Source organism: Chrysemys picta, chromosome 17 (genome assembly GCF_011386835.1).
Source record: "Chrysemys picta bellii isolate R12L10 chromosome 17, ASM1138683v2, whole genome shotgun sequence".
Taxonomy (NCBI): Eukaryota; Metazoa; Chordata; order Testudines; family Emydidae; genus Chrysemys; species Chrysemys picta.
Genome location: NC_088807.1, coordinates 5,975,905 through 5,992,472, shown reverse-complemented (window position 1 = coordinate 5,992,472; position 16,568 = coordinate 5,975,905). Strand labels below are relative to the sequence as shown.

At 54.2% G+C, this 16,568-nt stretch overlaps 1 protein-coding gene across 2 annotated transcripts in view; it reads left to right on the top strand.

Moving 5' to 3' along the window:
* The window catches only part of FOXA3 (forkhead box A3), a 29,443-nt gene extending 13,817 nt beyond the window's left edge, over positions 1–15,626 (top strand). For both annotated transcript variants that reach the window (XM_065570907.1, XM_005314208.4), the window contains exon 2: positions 13,518–15,626. In XM_065570907.1, coding sequence (XP_065426979.1) covers positions 13,539–14,687 — 1,149 coding nt within the window. In that variant the 5' untranslated portion in view covers positions 13,518–13,538 and the 3' untranslated portion in view covers positions 14,688–15,626. The remainder of the gene's footprint in view (positions 1–13,517) is intronic.
* The last annotated feature ends 942 nt before the right edge of the window (positions 15,627–16,568 follow it).

Below are 16,568 nucleotides of genomic sequence, written 5' to 3'. Positions count from 1 at the left end.
TTAGCTCCCTCTGTTTCCAATACAGATACCGATCCTCCTTCGTCTGCTCAGACCATGAGCTCTTTGGGGCAGAGACTGTCTCTCACTGTGTGTCTGGGCAGCGCCCGGCGCGACAGGACCCTGATCTCGGTCACTGTGTGTCTGGGCAGCGCCCGGCTCGACAGGGCCCTGATCTCAGTCACTGTGTGTCTGTGCAGTGCCCGGCGCGACGGGACCCTGATCTCAGTCACTGTGTGTCTGGGCAGCGCCCGGCGCGACGGGACCCTGATCTCGGTCACTGTGTGTCTGGGCAGCACCCGGCCCGACGGGGCCTCGATCTTGGTCATTGTATGTCTGGGCAGCGCCCGGCGCGACGGGGCCTCAATCTCGGTCACTGTGTGTCTGGGCAGCGCCCGGCGTGACGGGACCCTGATCTCGGTCACTGTGTGTCTGGGCAGCGCCCGGCGCGACAGGACCCTGATCTCGGTCACTGTGTGTCTGGGCAGCACCCAGCGCGACGGGGCCTCGATCTTGGTCATTGTATGTCTGGGCAGCACCCGGTGCAATGGGGCCCTGATCTCAGTCACTGTGTGTCTGGGCAGCGCCTGGCATGACGGGGCTTTGATCTCGGTCACTGTGTGTCTGGGCAGTGCCCGCCGCGACAGGGCCCTGATCTCGGTCACTGTGTGTCTGGGCAGCGCCCGGCCTGACGGGGCCCTGATCTCGGTCACTGTGTGTCTGGGCAGCACCCGGCCTGACGGGGCCCTGATCTCGGTCATTGTGTGTCTGGGCAGCGCCCGGCCCGACGTGGCTTTGATCTCGGTCACTGTGTGTCTGGGCAGCGCCCGCCGCGACAGGGCCCTGATGTACAGACCCCATGTACAGGCCCCAATTGTCACTGGATTGAACCCAGTTGCTTGTGTTGGAATGCAGCGTCTCTCCCAGCAAGGCAGCCAGGCTGCATCCCGAGATGGCGGGAGATGGAGAATCCACCAAGTCCCTGATAGAGTCTGTCCCCTGGGTGATCCCCCTCCCGGCGGAGGCGCGTAACCCAGGAATTGGAGTAGCGATAAGAATAACGAGCAGGTGCGTGCGGGACATGCCGCACCTGGCAAGAGCCATGGAGGCCCAGGTGTGAAATTCTCTGCTCTGTAGCACCAGGCCTGTGCATGGCGCTGTCCCGTGCAGGGCCAGATTCTGCTCTCGGCAACACTGGTGTAAATTCAGTTGGACTTGTGTAACTGAGGAAAAGATCTGCAGTGCCAGACCCAGAGAGTTTTCCATCTAAATGCCCCAGTCCTGCAATCTGATCCCCTGAGTCCTACTATGATTATTATGTATATTACATTGGCCCCATATGAGAGCAGGGCCTTGTTGTGCCAGGCGCGGCACAGACACACAGTGACCAAGATTAGGGCCCCGTCGCGCCAGGCGCTGCCCAGACACACAGTGTCCGAGATCAGGGCCCCGTCGCGCCGGGCACTGTACAGACACACAGTGACCGAGATCAGGGCCCCGTCATGCTTAGGATGACCAGATAGCAAGTGTGCAAAATTGGGACAGGGAGTGGGGGTAATAGGCACTTATATAAAACAAAGTCCCGAATATGGGGACTGTCCCTACAAAATCGGGACGTCTGGTCACCCCAGTCGAGCCGGGTGCTGCCCAGACACACAGTGAGATATAATCCCGATTTCAAAGAGCCTAAAGGCCAAAGAGGCAAGGATGTGGAAGGAAACTTATGCCCAGTGCCTTGAATACCAGTCTTCTGAGTGCCAACCCAGTGCCCACTCCACTGGGCCTGATTCCTCTCCGTATCTGAGGAACTAATATTAGCACCTACCAGGGAGCCAAGCCGTTTTCTGTCCCTGATCTGGATCTGAGTAGACGTGATCTGGATCTGAGCAGAAGTGTAAATGGGGGACAAGTCAGTTAATGGCAATGGCGTTACTCCAGACCCCGAGCCCAAGCTCAGCTCCTGTGTGGGTCGGATTTTTATCTGATCACTATATTACATGTCGCTTTTAGTTATTCATTTAGCGGGTGATCTTACCGACGGCCAGAACCAGCTCTTGGGCCCGAGCAGACAACCTGCGGTTTAGGAGCAAAGAACCTCGGCCCCGCTTACAAGGCGGGGGACTCTATCCCGGGAAGCCGGGGCTCTGAAACGGCTTGGGGCGTCGTGGAGGAGAATCAGCTGCGCATGATCTCCAGTGTGACGCTGGGGCCACAAGGGTGAATGCGATCCCGGGAGGCATCCGCAGGGGCCGAGAGGTGATTTTACTCTGGGTTTGGCCCTGCTGGGATCCTGGGACCAGTTCTGGGGCTCACAGTTCGAGCAGGATGTTGGTAAATTGTAGACGGCTCAGAGAAGAGCCGTGAGAAGGATGGAAGGGTTAGAAAACCTGCCTTGCAGCAAGAGACGCCTGGAGCTGTCTCTGGTTTAACAAAGAGACAGTTAAAGGGGGGGACTTGCCCCCCCCTTCCCCCCGTCTATAAGCACCTACAAATATTTCATAATGGGCTCTGCAGTCTAGCAGAGGAAAGTCAAACAGGATCTAATGGCTGGAAGTTGAAGCCAGACAAATTCAGACTGGAAATAAGCGGTAAATGTTTAACGGTGAGCGTCATTAACCATTGCAAGGATTTCCCGAGGGGCATGGTGGATTCTTCGTCAGTGGCAATTTTTAAATCAAGATGGGATGGTTTTTTTTTTTTAACAGCTCTGCCCTAGGAATGATTTGGGGGCCGTTCTCTGGCCGGTGCTCTCCGGGAGGTCAGGCTAGATGGTCACAGGGGCCTGTCTGGTCTTGGGCCCTGTGAATCTATGAAACCCTGCTCTTCCCCGGGAGGACCCTGAGTCGTTTCCACGCAGCGAGACGGGGATATTGATCTCCGCGGGCTAATGGAGGTGCTGCATGTTCTGGCCAAAGCCCCTCAAGCGGGAGCTGGTCACACCAGTGCCAGGAGCGCTCAGCTGAGGCAGTGACAGCGTGACATGGGCGCTCTCTCCGTCTCCCCCACACGCCCCACACAGGGAAGGAGGCAGTGGGCGAGGTCAGTGAGCCAGAGGCATCCCAAGGATTCCTGCCCGTACGTCTGACATCGGAGGGCAGGCAAGGGGCCAGATGGGCCTACGATGTCCTCAAGGGTGCCAGGGTGTTATTGAGAGACAGGCCAGAACCAATACATCAGCTCTGAAGCCTTTCAGCTGTTGCTTCTGGCTCAGGGTCTGCACCGTAACACACGCAGACTCCTGCAGACGGCGCTGCTCTGCCCACCTGGAGTATCAGGATTACAGAGCGTGGGTAACATCCTCCGCATGGCCTCCAATGGAGCGACGTCCCATTGACACCAGCTGGGATCCAGGCCATTGACTCCAGTGGAGCTACGGCCCATTGACACCAGCTGGGATCTGGCCCATTGACTCCAATGGAGCTGCGGCCCATTGACCCCAGCTGGGATCTGGCCCATTGACTCCAATGGAGCTGCGGCCCATTGACCCCAGCTGGGATCTGGTCCATTGACTCCAATGGAGCTGCGGCCCATTGACCCCAGCTGGGATCTGGCCCATTGACTCCAGTGGAGCTACGGCCCATTGACCCCAGCTGGGATCTGGCCCATTGACTCCAATGGAGCTACGGTCCATTGACCCCAGCTGGGATCTGGCCCATTGACTCCAGTGGAGCTACGGCCCATTGACCCCAGCTGGGATCTGGCCCATTGACTCCAGTGGAGCTACGGCCCATTGACCCCAGCTGGGATCTGGCCCATTGACCCCAATGGAGCTACGGCCCATTGATACCAGCTGGGATCTGGCCCATTCACTCCAATGTAGCTACGGATGATTGACCCAGCTGAGATCTGTCCCACTCACTGATATTTCACTGAACATTTAATACAAGCAGTGTACAGCGTCCGTCTCCCCCAGATCAAAATTGCACAGTTGGGTCCGAAATTCACCCAGGGCAGGTGGCTGCATCTGCCAGGTGGCCCCGCGTGAGCCAGTCAGAGAGAGCCGCTGGACATGTCCCGGGATGCAGCTGACAGAACTCAAGCTAGGGCACCACTTAACCCACCCCCGACCAGCTAAAGAGCCGGGCGGGCGGCCCTTTCCTGCCAGCACAGACGGAGCGAGCCCGTCTCAGGCTGGTTGACGCAGGCAGTCCTGGTGGCTGGCCTGCTCACTGGGTGATCACGGCCGGGGAAGCACGCCCGGCTAGCAGGCGGCACACCGGGAGCAGAGGGGCCTGGAGGGTGTCTGTCACAGGCTGTGCTGTGTGCACACGCCTACGCACATTAGCACACCCATGCGCTCCCCCTCCCTGGTGGGGAGCTGGGAGTCACCAAGGAGAGGTACAATTGGCCAGATGCATTCTGGGATATTTTTTCCCCACCATCCTGCGAAGCATCAGAGATCGGCCACAGCTGGAGATGGGGCACTGGACGGGGTGGGCCAGTGCTCTGAGGTGGCCCGGGAAAATCCTCTCTCTAGATGCAGGGCTGGTGGATCTGGTCCATGTGTTCAGGGTCAAACTGATCGCCGGGTTCGGGGTTGGAGAGGAGTTTTCCCTGGGTTCTGGCCCCAGCTCTGGGATGGGAGTGGGGTCTAGTGATTAGAGCAGGGTGCGGGGGGCTGGGAACCAGGACTCCTGGGTTCCATTCCGAGCTCTGGGGTGGGGGAATGGGGTTTAGTGATTAGAGCAGAGGGGATTGGGAGTCAGGACCCTTGGATTCTGTTCCCAGCTCTGGGAAGGGAGTGGGGTTTAGTGGTTAGAGCAGGGGGGGCTGGACGCCAGGACTCCTGGGTTCCATTCCCAGCTCTGGGGGGAGGGGTCCCAGCTCTGCAGCTGACTCTCTGAAGGAGCTTGGCAACAACAAGTCATTTCCCAATGTCGTGCCTCAGTTTCCCCCTCTGCAGCACGGGGTGGCAATACTGCTCCGACTGCTCCTGGGGAAGATCCATGCATGTCTGTGAGGAGCTTTGAGATCCTCCTGGGGGGCCCCAGAGCGGAGCCCATGTCGTAGGTTTATTTCTCTCTGTGGCCAGAGAGGGGCAGAGGCTGCTACGGAACTGGGGGTGCTTATGCCCACCTGCCCATGGGCTCGGAGGGGCTCGGTTTGCCCCCTGCTCTTCTGAGATGGTTACGCACTGTCAGAGCAGCCACAGAGTTCTGGGGAAAGCCATCTCCACGCTGGGGTCAGATGGGGGGGTAGGGCTGGGGGGCCATGGAGCCTGTGCTGGGATCAGATGGCGGGGTGGGGTCCCTCGGGCTGGGGGGAGGCAATGGGGTAAGTCCAGGCTAGGTCTGGGGGTGAATTTGTAGCTAAATGTTCATTGCAGCCCCCCAGCCAGACCCCTCTGCTTGCCCAGGAACTGAGGGGTGGGGAAAGACCTAGGCGAAGATGAACAGCAACATAGGAATTTCATGGGGGAGCTCAGGGATAGCCTTAGCTAGCGTCTCACAACTGGCTGGGCAGAGGGAGTGGTAACTGGTATCAGGGTGGGGCAAAGAGACACCAACTGAGAGCAAGGCCCCGTCGCACCGGGCACTGCCTAGACACACAGTGACCGAGATCAGGGTCCCGTTGGGCCAGGCGCCACCCAGACACACAGTGACCGAGATCGGGGCCCTGTTGCGTTGGGCACTGCCCAGACACACAGTGACCAAGATCAGGGTCCCGTTGGGCCGGGCGCCGCCCAGACACACAGTGACCGAGATCGGGGCCCCGTCACGCCGGGCGCCGCCCAGACACACAATGACTGAGATCAGGGCCCCGTTGTGTAGAGTTGCCAACATTGTATTTAAAAAATAAGGGACTGTTTTCTTAGCATTCCCGCCCCACCTCTCCTCCCGATATTCTTTGGAGTCCCAGCGCCCTGCCAAGGTGGCTAGGGGCAAGTTTTGGCCCTTCTACAGCTCAGTGTCTGTTTGCAAAGCCCGGTTGCAGCCTTTGCATAGAATTGGGGTGAAATTGAATAGTGCAAAGCGCAAGGTCAGGCACTGAAGGACTAACAAGAATTTTTACTATAAGCTGGGGACATATCAGTGGAAGAGGAAGACCTGGGTGTACTGGTTGATCAGAGGGTGACTATGAGCCGCTAACGTGTTCCAGCCATTGAAAAGGCTAACGCAGTCCTAGGATGCATCAGGCGAGGGATTTCCAGCAGAGACAGGGAAGCGTTAGTACCTTATACCATAGGCGCCAACTTTCTCCGGGGCCGGAGGGTGCCTGTGCCCCCCAGTCCCTTTCCCCATCCCCAATCCAACCCCATCCCCAAAGTCCCCACCCTAAGTGCACCCCCTCCCTGCCCCTATTGGATCCCTTCCCTAAATCCCTGCCCCAGCCCCGCCTCTTACCCAGCACGCCGCATCCTCCCCCTCCCTCCCTGCCCCGCGAATCAGCTGTTTCGCGGCACAAGCGCTGGGAGGGACGGGGGAGAAGCAGGATGCGGCGGCATGCTCGCGGAGGAGGTGGAGGCGGAGGTGAGCTGGAGCAGGGGGGCGGGGCCACGGGGATCTGCCGGTGGGTGCTGGGCACCCACCAATTTTTTTCCGTGGGTGCTCCAGCCCCGGAGCACCCACGGAGTTGGCACCTATGCCCTATAAGAGGCACTGGTGGGACTCATCTGGAATATTGCGTGCGGTGCTGGTCTCCCACGTTTAAGAAAAATGAATTAAAACTGGGACAGGTGCAGAGAAAGGCTATCAGGGTGATCCGAGGAATGGAAAACCTGCCTTAAGAGAGGAGACTCAAAGAGCTTGGCTTGTTTAGCCTAACCAAACGCAGGCTAAGGGGAGATATGATTCTTCTATAAACACATCAGAGAGAGAAATTCCAGGGCAAGGGAGGAGTTATTTAAGGTTATTTAAGGTAAGCGCCAATGTTACACAAGAACAAATGGATCCAAACTGGCCATCAACAAGTTTAGGCTTGAAATTAGGCGAAGGTTTCGAACCATCAGAGGAGTGAAGTTCTGGAGCAGCCTCCCCAGGGGAGCAGTGGGAACAAAACACCTACCTGGCTTCACGATACCTTTATGGAGGGGATGGGATGCCGAAACTGCCTACAATGGCATGGAGCTGATCTGTGACTGCTAGCAGCAAATATCTCCAACAGCTGGCGAGGGGCCGGTGAGTTACTACAGAGACTTCTTTCCCAGGCAGGGCCGGCTCCAGGGTTTTTGCCGCCCCAAGCGGCGGGAAAAACAAAACAAAACAAAAGACGCAGTCGTGATCGGCGGCAGCTCCACCGTGCCACTTTCTTCTTTGACGGCAATTCGGCGGCTGGGCCTTCCCTCCGAGAGAGACCGAGAGACCCGCCACCGAATTGCTGCCGAAAGAGCCCGACGTGCCGCCCTTCCCCTTGGCCGCCCCAAGCGCCTGCTTGCTGGGCTGGTGCCTGGAGCCGGCCCTGTTCCCAGGTGTCTGGCTGGCGGGTTTTGCCCATATGCTCAGGGTCTAACAGATCGCCATATTTGGAGTCAGGAAGGAATTTTTCCCCTGGCTCAGGGTTTTTTTTCGCCTTCCTCTGCAGCATGGGGCCTGACTCACTTACAGGTTTAAATTAGAGCAAAATGGTGGATGATTTGAGGACTTCAGTAACTCAGCCACAGCTTAGGGGTCTATTACAGGAGTGGGTGGGGGAGGTTCTGTGGCTTGCGTTGTGCAGGAGGTCAGACTAGATGATCATGACGGTCCCTTCTGGCCTTAAAGTCTATGAGTCTTTTAAAACCAAACAGGGCAAAACTCCTTTGAAAATCGGTTCCAGGACTCAGCTAATGTCAAAAGCAACCATATAGTAACAAAGCCATGTGCACTCACAAGCTGCCCTACAGTAACGAAGCAGCATGCATACTGACCTTAATTAATACACTAGCATGTGTCCTGGAGTCCAAAGGGAGATCCAGAAGGAGAAGTTATGGTGGAACATTATGAGGCGGTGTTGTTGGTTGCCATGTTCCACCCCAGAAGTGGCCACGGGAGCAGGAGATCTTGGCATGGAGATTGGTGCTGAGGCAGCCTACAGAGTGGAAGATGCTGTATTTCAACTGAAAAATGGGTTTTCTGCTAATGGACATTTTGGTGTGATAAGCGTCTGAAAAACCAACATGCCCCAAAACTGACGTAGCTCAATTCAGATTCCTGCATCATGGGAGCTGTAGTTCAGTTTCCTCCTGTCTTCAATTTCCTTTTAGGGGAAGTCTCCTCAGCTGGACTACATCTCCCATAGTGCACCACAGCTAGGGAGTCCCAGGACACCGCCACGTTCCCTCACTATGAAGGGTGGCCATGGTGCATCATGGGAGATGTAGTCCGATCAGAGAGCCTGGCCTATCGAGAAGAATGGGGAGTGTGAGGCCTCTGAACTACAACTCCCATGAGGCACACAAGCCAAAGTTCCAAATTGAGTTTGCAACTGAAAAAATGTGCCGCTTAATTTTTTTTGCCCTTAAAATGAGCACGAGTTGAGCAGCTGTTTCCTGTAAAACATCCCCATCCGGGTAGGAGCCCTTGTCTTTTCCTATTTGCCTCCAAGATTTACCCTTTCCTCCATGAGCATCTCTTTGCTCTAGAGGAGCAGCCCAGCTTTGGTCCCAGATCCCCATCTCCATCCCACTCCTGCAGCCACGTATACCACTGCCAAGCGGGTTCACAGCATGGACCGCTCTGAGCTGGTGGCTTTTTATGCCCACTTTGCACCCGTGCCAACGACAGTACAGGGTAACCTGGAGCAAGCCCTCATGGTTAAAGCATAGGACTGGGGTTTGTTGCGACGAATCTGCTTCCTTGGATGCTTCCTACCGCCCTCAGTTTCCCCATCTGTAAAATGGGAGTAGTGACCCCCCCTCACGAGGAGAGCTAATTAGTGCCTGCCACGTGCTGCTAGATAGCGCAGCAGGGCTGGAGGAAGCCTGGGAAGGCTGGAAGTGGGATAGGAGAGTTCGGTTCAGCTGGGCACCAGAGCCCTGTGCATTTTGGATGACGGTTTCAAGGCTGTAATAGAGTTTGGGGTGCACATTGGCGGGGCTTTGGGTTGGGCTGGGCGAAGGGTCAGGAATCTGGTTTGTGTCATGGGGGAAGGCAGGATGGATTCTGCTATAACTAAAATTACAGGAATAAGCTAAAGTGCCATGAGCTCCTTTATAGCAACGTAACCGCGTCCACATGAGAGGCTGTGCTGCTTTCACCTGCTCTGTGTCTGAATCGGTGCAGTCCGAAGGGTTCAAACGCAGGGCAGAGATCACCCCTTCGGCCAAGCAGGCAGGTGCAGCTGCCTCAAACCTCAGTCCCTTCAGACCCCCACATTTCCGGAGCCCTTTTCGGAATTCCTGGCAACATGTCAATGTCGAATAGTTATGTTTGAATAGCTGCCTATCACAGCTCACCCTCTATCTCCCTATCACAGCTCACCCCTCTATCCATCTATCTACCTATCACAGCTCACCCCTCTATCCATCTATCTACCTATCACAGCTCACCTCTCTATCTCCCTATCACAGCTCACCCCTCTATCTACCTATCACAGCTCACCCCTCTATCCATCTATCTACCTATCACAGCTCACCCCTCTATCTCCCTATCACAGCTCACCCCTCTATCCATCTATCTACCTATCACAGCTCACCCTCTATCTACCTATCACAGCTCACCCCTTTATCCATCTATCTACTATCACAGCTCACCCTCTATCTACCTATCACAGCTCACCCCTCTATCCATCTATCTCCCTATCACAGCTCACCCTCTATCTACCTATCACAGCTCACCCCTCTATCCATCTATCTACTATCACAGCTCACCCCTCTATCCATCTATCTCCCTATCACAGCTCACCCCTCTATCCATCTATCTACCTATCACAGCTCACCCCTCTATCTACCTATCACAGCTCACCCCTCTATCTATCTCCCTATCACAGCTCACCCCTCTATCTACCTATCACAGCTCACCCCTCTATCCATCTATCTACTATCACAGCTCACCCCTCTATCTATCTCCCTATCACAGCTCACCCCTCTATCTACCTATCACAGCTCACCCCTCTATCCATCTATCTACTATCACAGCTCACCCCTCTATCTCCCTATCACAGTTCACCCTCTATCTCCCTATCACAGCTCACCCCTCTATCCATCTATCTACCTATCACAGCTCACCCCTCTATCTACCTATCACAGCTCACCCCTCTATCCATCTATCTACTATCACAGCTCACCCTCTATCTCCCTATCACAGCTCACCCCTCTATCCATCTATCTACCTATCACAGCTCACCCCTCTATCCATCTATCTACTATCACAGCTCACCCTCTATCTACCTATCACAGTTCACCCTCTATCTACCTATCACAGCTCACCCCTCTTTCTATCTATCTACTATCACAGCTCACCCCTCTATCTCCCTATCACAGCTCACCCCTCTATCCATCTATCTACCTATCACAGCTCACCCTCTATCTACCTATCACAGCTCACCCCTCTATCCATCTATCTACTATCACAGCTCACCCCTCTATCCATCTATCTATCTATCACAGCTCACCCCTCTATCCATCTATCTATCTATCACAGCTCACCCCCTATCTATCTACCTATCACAACTCACCCATCTATCTACCTATCACAGCTCACCCCTCTATCTATCTATCTATCTATCTATCTATCTATCTATCTATCTATCTATCTATCTATCTATCTATCTATCTATCTATCTATCACAGCTCACCCTTCTATCCATCTATCTACCTATCACAGCTCACCCTCTATCTACCTATCACAGCTCACCCCTCTATCCATCTATCTACCTATCACAGCTCACCCCTCTATCCATCTATCTACTATCACAGCTCACCCTCTATCTCCCTATCACAGCTCACCCCTCTATCCATCTATCTCCCTATCACAGCTCACCCTTCTATCCATCTATCTACTATCACAGCTCACCCTCTATCTCCCTATCACAGCTCACCCCTCTATCCATCTATCTACCTATCACAGCTCACCCCTCTATCCATCTATCTACCTATCACAGCTCACCCTCTATCTACCTATCACAGCTCACCCCTCTATCCATCTATCTACTATCACAGCTCACCCCTCTATCCATCTATCTATCTATCACAGCTCACCCCTCTATCCATCTATCTATCTATCACAGCTCACCCCCTATCTATCTACCTATCACAGCTCACGCCTCTATCTGTCTACCTATCACAACTCACCCATCTATCTATCTACCTATCACAGCTCACCCCTCTATCTATCTATCTATCTATCTATCTATCTATCTATCTATCTATCTATCTATCTATCTATCTATCACAGCTCACCCTTCTATCCATCTATCTACCTATCACAGCTCACCCCTCTATCCATCTATCTCCCTATCACAGCTCACCCCTCTATTTATCTATCTACTATCACAGCTCACCCATCTATCTATCTACCTATCACAGCTCACCCTCTATCTACCTATCACAGCTCACCCCTCTATCCATCTATCTACTATCACAGCTCACCCATCTATCTATCTATCTATTCATTGCTATACCGCACCTGTCAGCGTGGTACACCAGCTCTTTCACTCTCTCTCCGTTTCCGAGCTGTGCCGTGCGCGGGAGAAGGGTGACAGGCCCACGACCTTTGCAGAGCAGAGAGTGCTGCCCAGGGATCTTTGCTGGCTGCAGGGCGCCCTCTCCAACGCCTCAGGGGCTGATTCCTGCCCTGCCAAACCAGCAGCTGGCTGGAAATCTGCCCCTGAGCTAGTTATTTCCCAGACAATGCCTTGATTGAAGCCGAGCTTTTCAACAGAGGATCTCAAAGCGTAACGGTATGAACAGAGGAGCAGGGGCAGGGAGGGGATTTTCCCTCCGTATCCGGCATTGGTGAGACCGACACCGGATCCCGCGTCCAGCTCTGGGGGCTGCCTTTTAAAAGGGGTGTTGACAAATTGGTGAGGGCATGAGAAGAACCACAGAACGAATCCGGGCCTGGGGGAACGGCCAGACGGTGAGAGACTGGCGGAGTTAGTCTGTGGAGGTGATCAGAGAAAAGATTGAGCGGTGACTTGGTCAGTGTCGAAGTATCTTCCTGGGTAGAAAACACCAGGCACTGAAATCTAGCGGAGAAAGGGCAGAACCGGCTGGAAATCAGGCCCAAGTGTGGGTGATTAACCGCGGGAACAAACTGCCCAGGGAAGTGGTGGGTTCTCCAGTTCTTGGTGTCTCTCAGTCCAGCCTGGAGGCCTCTTTAGAAGACGCTTCATCCAGACACGGGTCGTTGGGCACAGTTCAGGGATGACTGGGGGATCTAATGGTCCCTTCTGGCCCGAAAGGCTCTGACTCTTTCCCGCGGCATTGAGTGGTCCCGGGATGCAGTCAGACCCATGAAAGTCCCGGAAGAACGAAGCCGGGTAGCAAACCCGTTCTGCCATCGTCACAGCAGTCTACAGCAGAGCCCACCCGGCAGCTTTTCATCACGGGATCGCAAAGCGCTTTGCAGAGCTGTGGCCGGATTACAATCGGAACCCAGGAGTCCTGGCTCCCAGGCCTGTGCCTGGCGCCCTGATGAGCAGTGTTCATGGGATTGGAGCCTGATCGAAACCCCCTTGAAATCGATGGCAGTTTTTCCATTGACTTCAACGGGCTTCCAACCAGGCCCCGGTAGAGCCGTGGGCTGCATAACTTAGCAACGCTCAACAACACAGCCAGGAAACATACAGTGTGAGTGAGCAAGGTGGCACCGAACGCATTGATTGGCAGCAGGGCAGCGCTCGTAAATGAACCCTTTCTGTTCAAGCCTATCTAGTGTAAATACCAGGTGCCATTGTTACACCCGAGTCTCGGATCCCACTTTGAATGTCACTAAGCTGTTTATTTAATAAACTCCGCTTTAAAGGTGACCTGAGAAGGGGGCAAACTACTGGGTTTGTGGCCTTCCTGTTTCTCCTTCGCAGGCATGAAGGAGAGCTGGCTGGTTCGTTAGTTAAAAGAAGCAGGTTTTGCTGCTCCTTTTTCGCATCAGAAATGGCGGTCTTGGGAACGGGGGCTGGATTCTGATCTCAGATCCATTGGTGTAAATCTGGAGTCACTCCTGATGTCAAGGGAGTCAATCCTGGAGTCTGATCTTTGCTCCGCTGGTGTAAATCTGGAATGTCTCCACTGAAGTTAATAGAGTTAGAGCCAGATTTTGGTCTGAGTTCTACTGGTGTAAATCTGGATTCACTCCAGTTTACACAAGATCAGAATACAGCCCTCTATCTTACACATTCCTGAATTACTTTCCCTGCTACAACCCATCCCCATCCTGTCCCTTTGAGGCCAAATCCAGCTCTTGATTACACTAGTGCAAACCAGGAGTAACTCCACTGTGTCCATATTTACCGTAGTGTTACTGAGAGCCGAAGCCAGCCCTTGGTGGGTGAGATACTGCCCTGCCTCACGTAACTGACCCTCTCGCCTAGGCCACCCCTGGACTAGGCCGAAGCCCTCTGTGGTAGTTGCAAGACTAACTCTGTCCCTTGGCTTCCCCTAGGTCTATCCATCTGTGAGCACCATGACCTCCAGCCTGGGGCCGATGAACACCATCAACTCCTACATGACGCTCAACTCGCTTAGTTCCCCCAGCTCCATTAACATGACCTACCCGAACAGCCCTTCCCTCACCGGGCTGACCAGCTCCACCAGCCCCATGGGCCTTCCCACTATGACGTCACCTGTCAGCCCGGTGCTGACGCCTCTGGGGACCCAGGCGCCCACCATCAACTCCTTATCCCCCTACCCGAACGTGAGCCAGTCCCTGGCCCCTCTGGGGTACCCAGCCTCGGGCATCAACCGGCCCAAGGAAATCAACAAGTCATACCGGCGCACGCTGACTCATGCCAAGCCCCCGTATTCCTATATCTCCCTCATCACCATGGCCATCCAGCAGGCCCCCAGCAAGATGCTGACCCTCAACGAGATCTACCAGTGGATCATGGACCTCTTCCCGTATTATCGGGAGAACCAGCAGCGCTGGCAGAACTCCATCCGCCACTCGCTCTCCTTCAACGACTGCTTCGTCAAAGTGGCCCGCTCCCCGGACAAGCCCGGCAAAGGCTCCTACTGGGCCCTGCACCCCAATTCCGGCAACATGTTCGAGAACGGCTGCTACCTGCGGCGCCAGAAGCGCTTCAAGATCGAAGACAAGGCCAAGAAACCCAACGCCAAGCCGTCCGGCGCCCAGGAACCGGCTCCCAAACACCCTGAGCGGCTCCAGGAAGGTCAAAGTCCCAACACTGCTTCTGAAGGGGCCGAGTCGGGCCACTCAGATGCCTCCCACAGTTCTGAGGAGCAAAGGGGCCTGGTCCAGTTGGACTGCTCTGGCGTGCAAGGTTCATCCCCGGCCTCCGAGGCCTCCCCCATCTCTCAGCCCATGAATAGCCACTACTTCCCCCCCTCCATCACCAATATGGACCTCCCGAACGACCTCAAAATGGACCCTCAGTACAACTTCAATCACCCCTTCTCCATCACCAACCTGATGTCCTCCGAGCAGAGCCACAAGATTGACCTGAAGGCCTACGAGCAGGCCATGGCCTACAGCGGCTACGGCTCGCCCCCTGCGCCGGACGGCAAACACGCCTACGAGACGGCCACTTCACTCAGCGAAACCGGCTCTTACTACCAGAGCCTGTACAGCCGCTCCCTGCTCAATGCCTCGTAATGGCCCCCCTCTGGAGAGCCAAGGCCGCTTGCAGAGATCGGGGGCGAGGGGCAGACGCCGTTCCCCCACCTACCCGCCCAAGTGTAAGACGTTCCCTTCCATTGTCCACCAGGCACGACATGGGGAAAGGAACAAGAGATCAGCTCCTGTGCCGGGCCCTGTGTAGGCCCCTTGCCATCCTGTGACCAGGGGCTCCTTTTCTCGGTGTAGAAAATACCCTCCCCCTCCCCACCTCCACTCCCACCCTCCAAACCTTTCAAGGGAGCAGGGCAAAGTCTCTCCCCAAGGTAATGGCCAGGTGGGATGAACACATTCCACATCTTCCCTTGTCCTGGCCACCTCCTGGGAGACCGCGCCAGCCAGTCACTAGACCAGCTGGGATCCTGCCCTTGGTTCTGTGCCATTAGCTACCAGAACGGTGCCACTGAGCTTAGCGGCAATGGAGGGTCCTCCGCAGCGTTGGGCGAGCAGCCGTGTCTGTTTCAAACGTGTCCCAGAAGCGCTGTACATCCAGCCCCTGGCCTTGAACTCGGAGCCTGGGAGCAGCCCTCGTAGTTCCCAAGGCATATGGAATTCTCTGCCGAAATGTTACAGTTCCCAAGAGCTTCTCCAGGCGATCCCCAAACCCTGTAGATCCACACATGGCAGGATTCCACTGTTACGTTCAAGGGAATTAGTTATGCCACAGACAAATTGGGCCCCGTGAGTGTGAAGCCTGGTGCGGGGGGAGGAATTGTTCTAGATTTTTGTTGTTGGTTTTTTTTTTTTTTTTTTTTTGTAAATGGCTTTCTATTTAAATATTTGCTTTGGAAAAGGGGTTAATAGAGTCTGTTTTAATATATCATAATTTAGAGAGGGATTTGTTTGTGGATGGTTCATTTTAAGTGTGTCTTTACCCTTTTTTTTGGTATTCAAGATCATTAAAAAAATAACACACTTCTTTGCTGCAAGATTTTATCTGTCTAAATAGGAGATTGCATCGTTATCATCATTACCTGAGGATAGCTAATGTGATGCCAATTTTTAAAAAGGGCTTCAGAGGTGATCCCGGCAATTACAGGCCGGTAAGCCTGACTTCAGTACTGGGCAAACTGGTTGAAACTATAGTGAAGAACAAGATTGTCAGACAACATAATTTGTTGGGGAAGAGTTAACATGGTTTTTGTAAAGGGAAATCACACCTCACCAATCTACTAGAATTCTTTGAGGGGGGCAACGAAAATGATTTAGGGGGCTGGGGCACATGATTTATGAGGAGAGGCTGAGGGAACTGGCTTATTTAGTCTGCAGAAAAGAAGAGTGAGGGGAGATTTGATAGCAGCCTTCAAGTACCTGAAGCAGGTTTCCAAAGAGGATGGAGCTCGGCTGTTCTCAGTGGTGGCAGATGACAGAACAAAGAGTAATGGTCTCAAGTTGCAGTGGGGGAGGTCTAGGTTGGATATTAGGAAACACTATTCCACTAGGAGGGTGGTGAAGCACTGGAATGGGTTACCGAGGGAGGTGGTGGAATCTCCATCCTTAGAGGTTTTTAAGGCCCGGCTTGACAAAGCCCTGGCTGGGATGACTTAGTTGGGGTTGGTCCTGCTTTGACCAGAGGGTTGGACCTCCTGAGGTCTCTTGCAACCCTAATCTTCTATGATTCTATGTGGACAAGGGGGATCCAGTGGATATAGTGGACTTAGATTTTCAGAAAACCTTTGACAAGGTCCCTCACCAAAAGCTCTTATGCAAAGTAAGCTGGCATGGGATAAGAGGGAAGGTTCTCTCATGGATTGGTAACTGGTTAAACAATATGAAACAAAGTGTAGGAATAAATGGTCAGTTTTCAGCGGTAAATAGTGATGTCCCCCGGGGTCTGTACTGGGCCCAGTCCTATTCAAC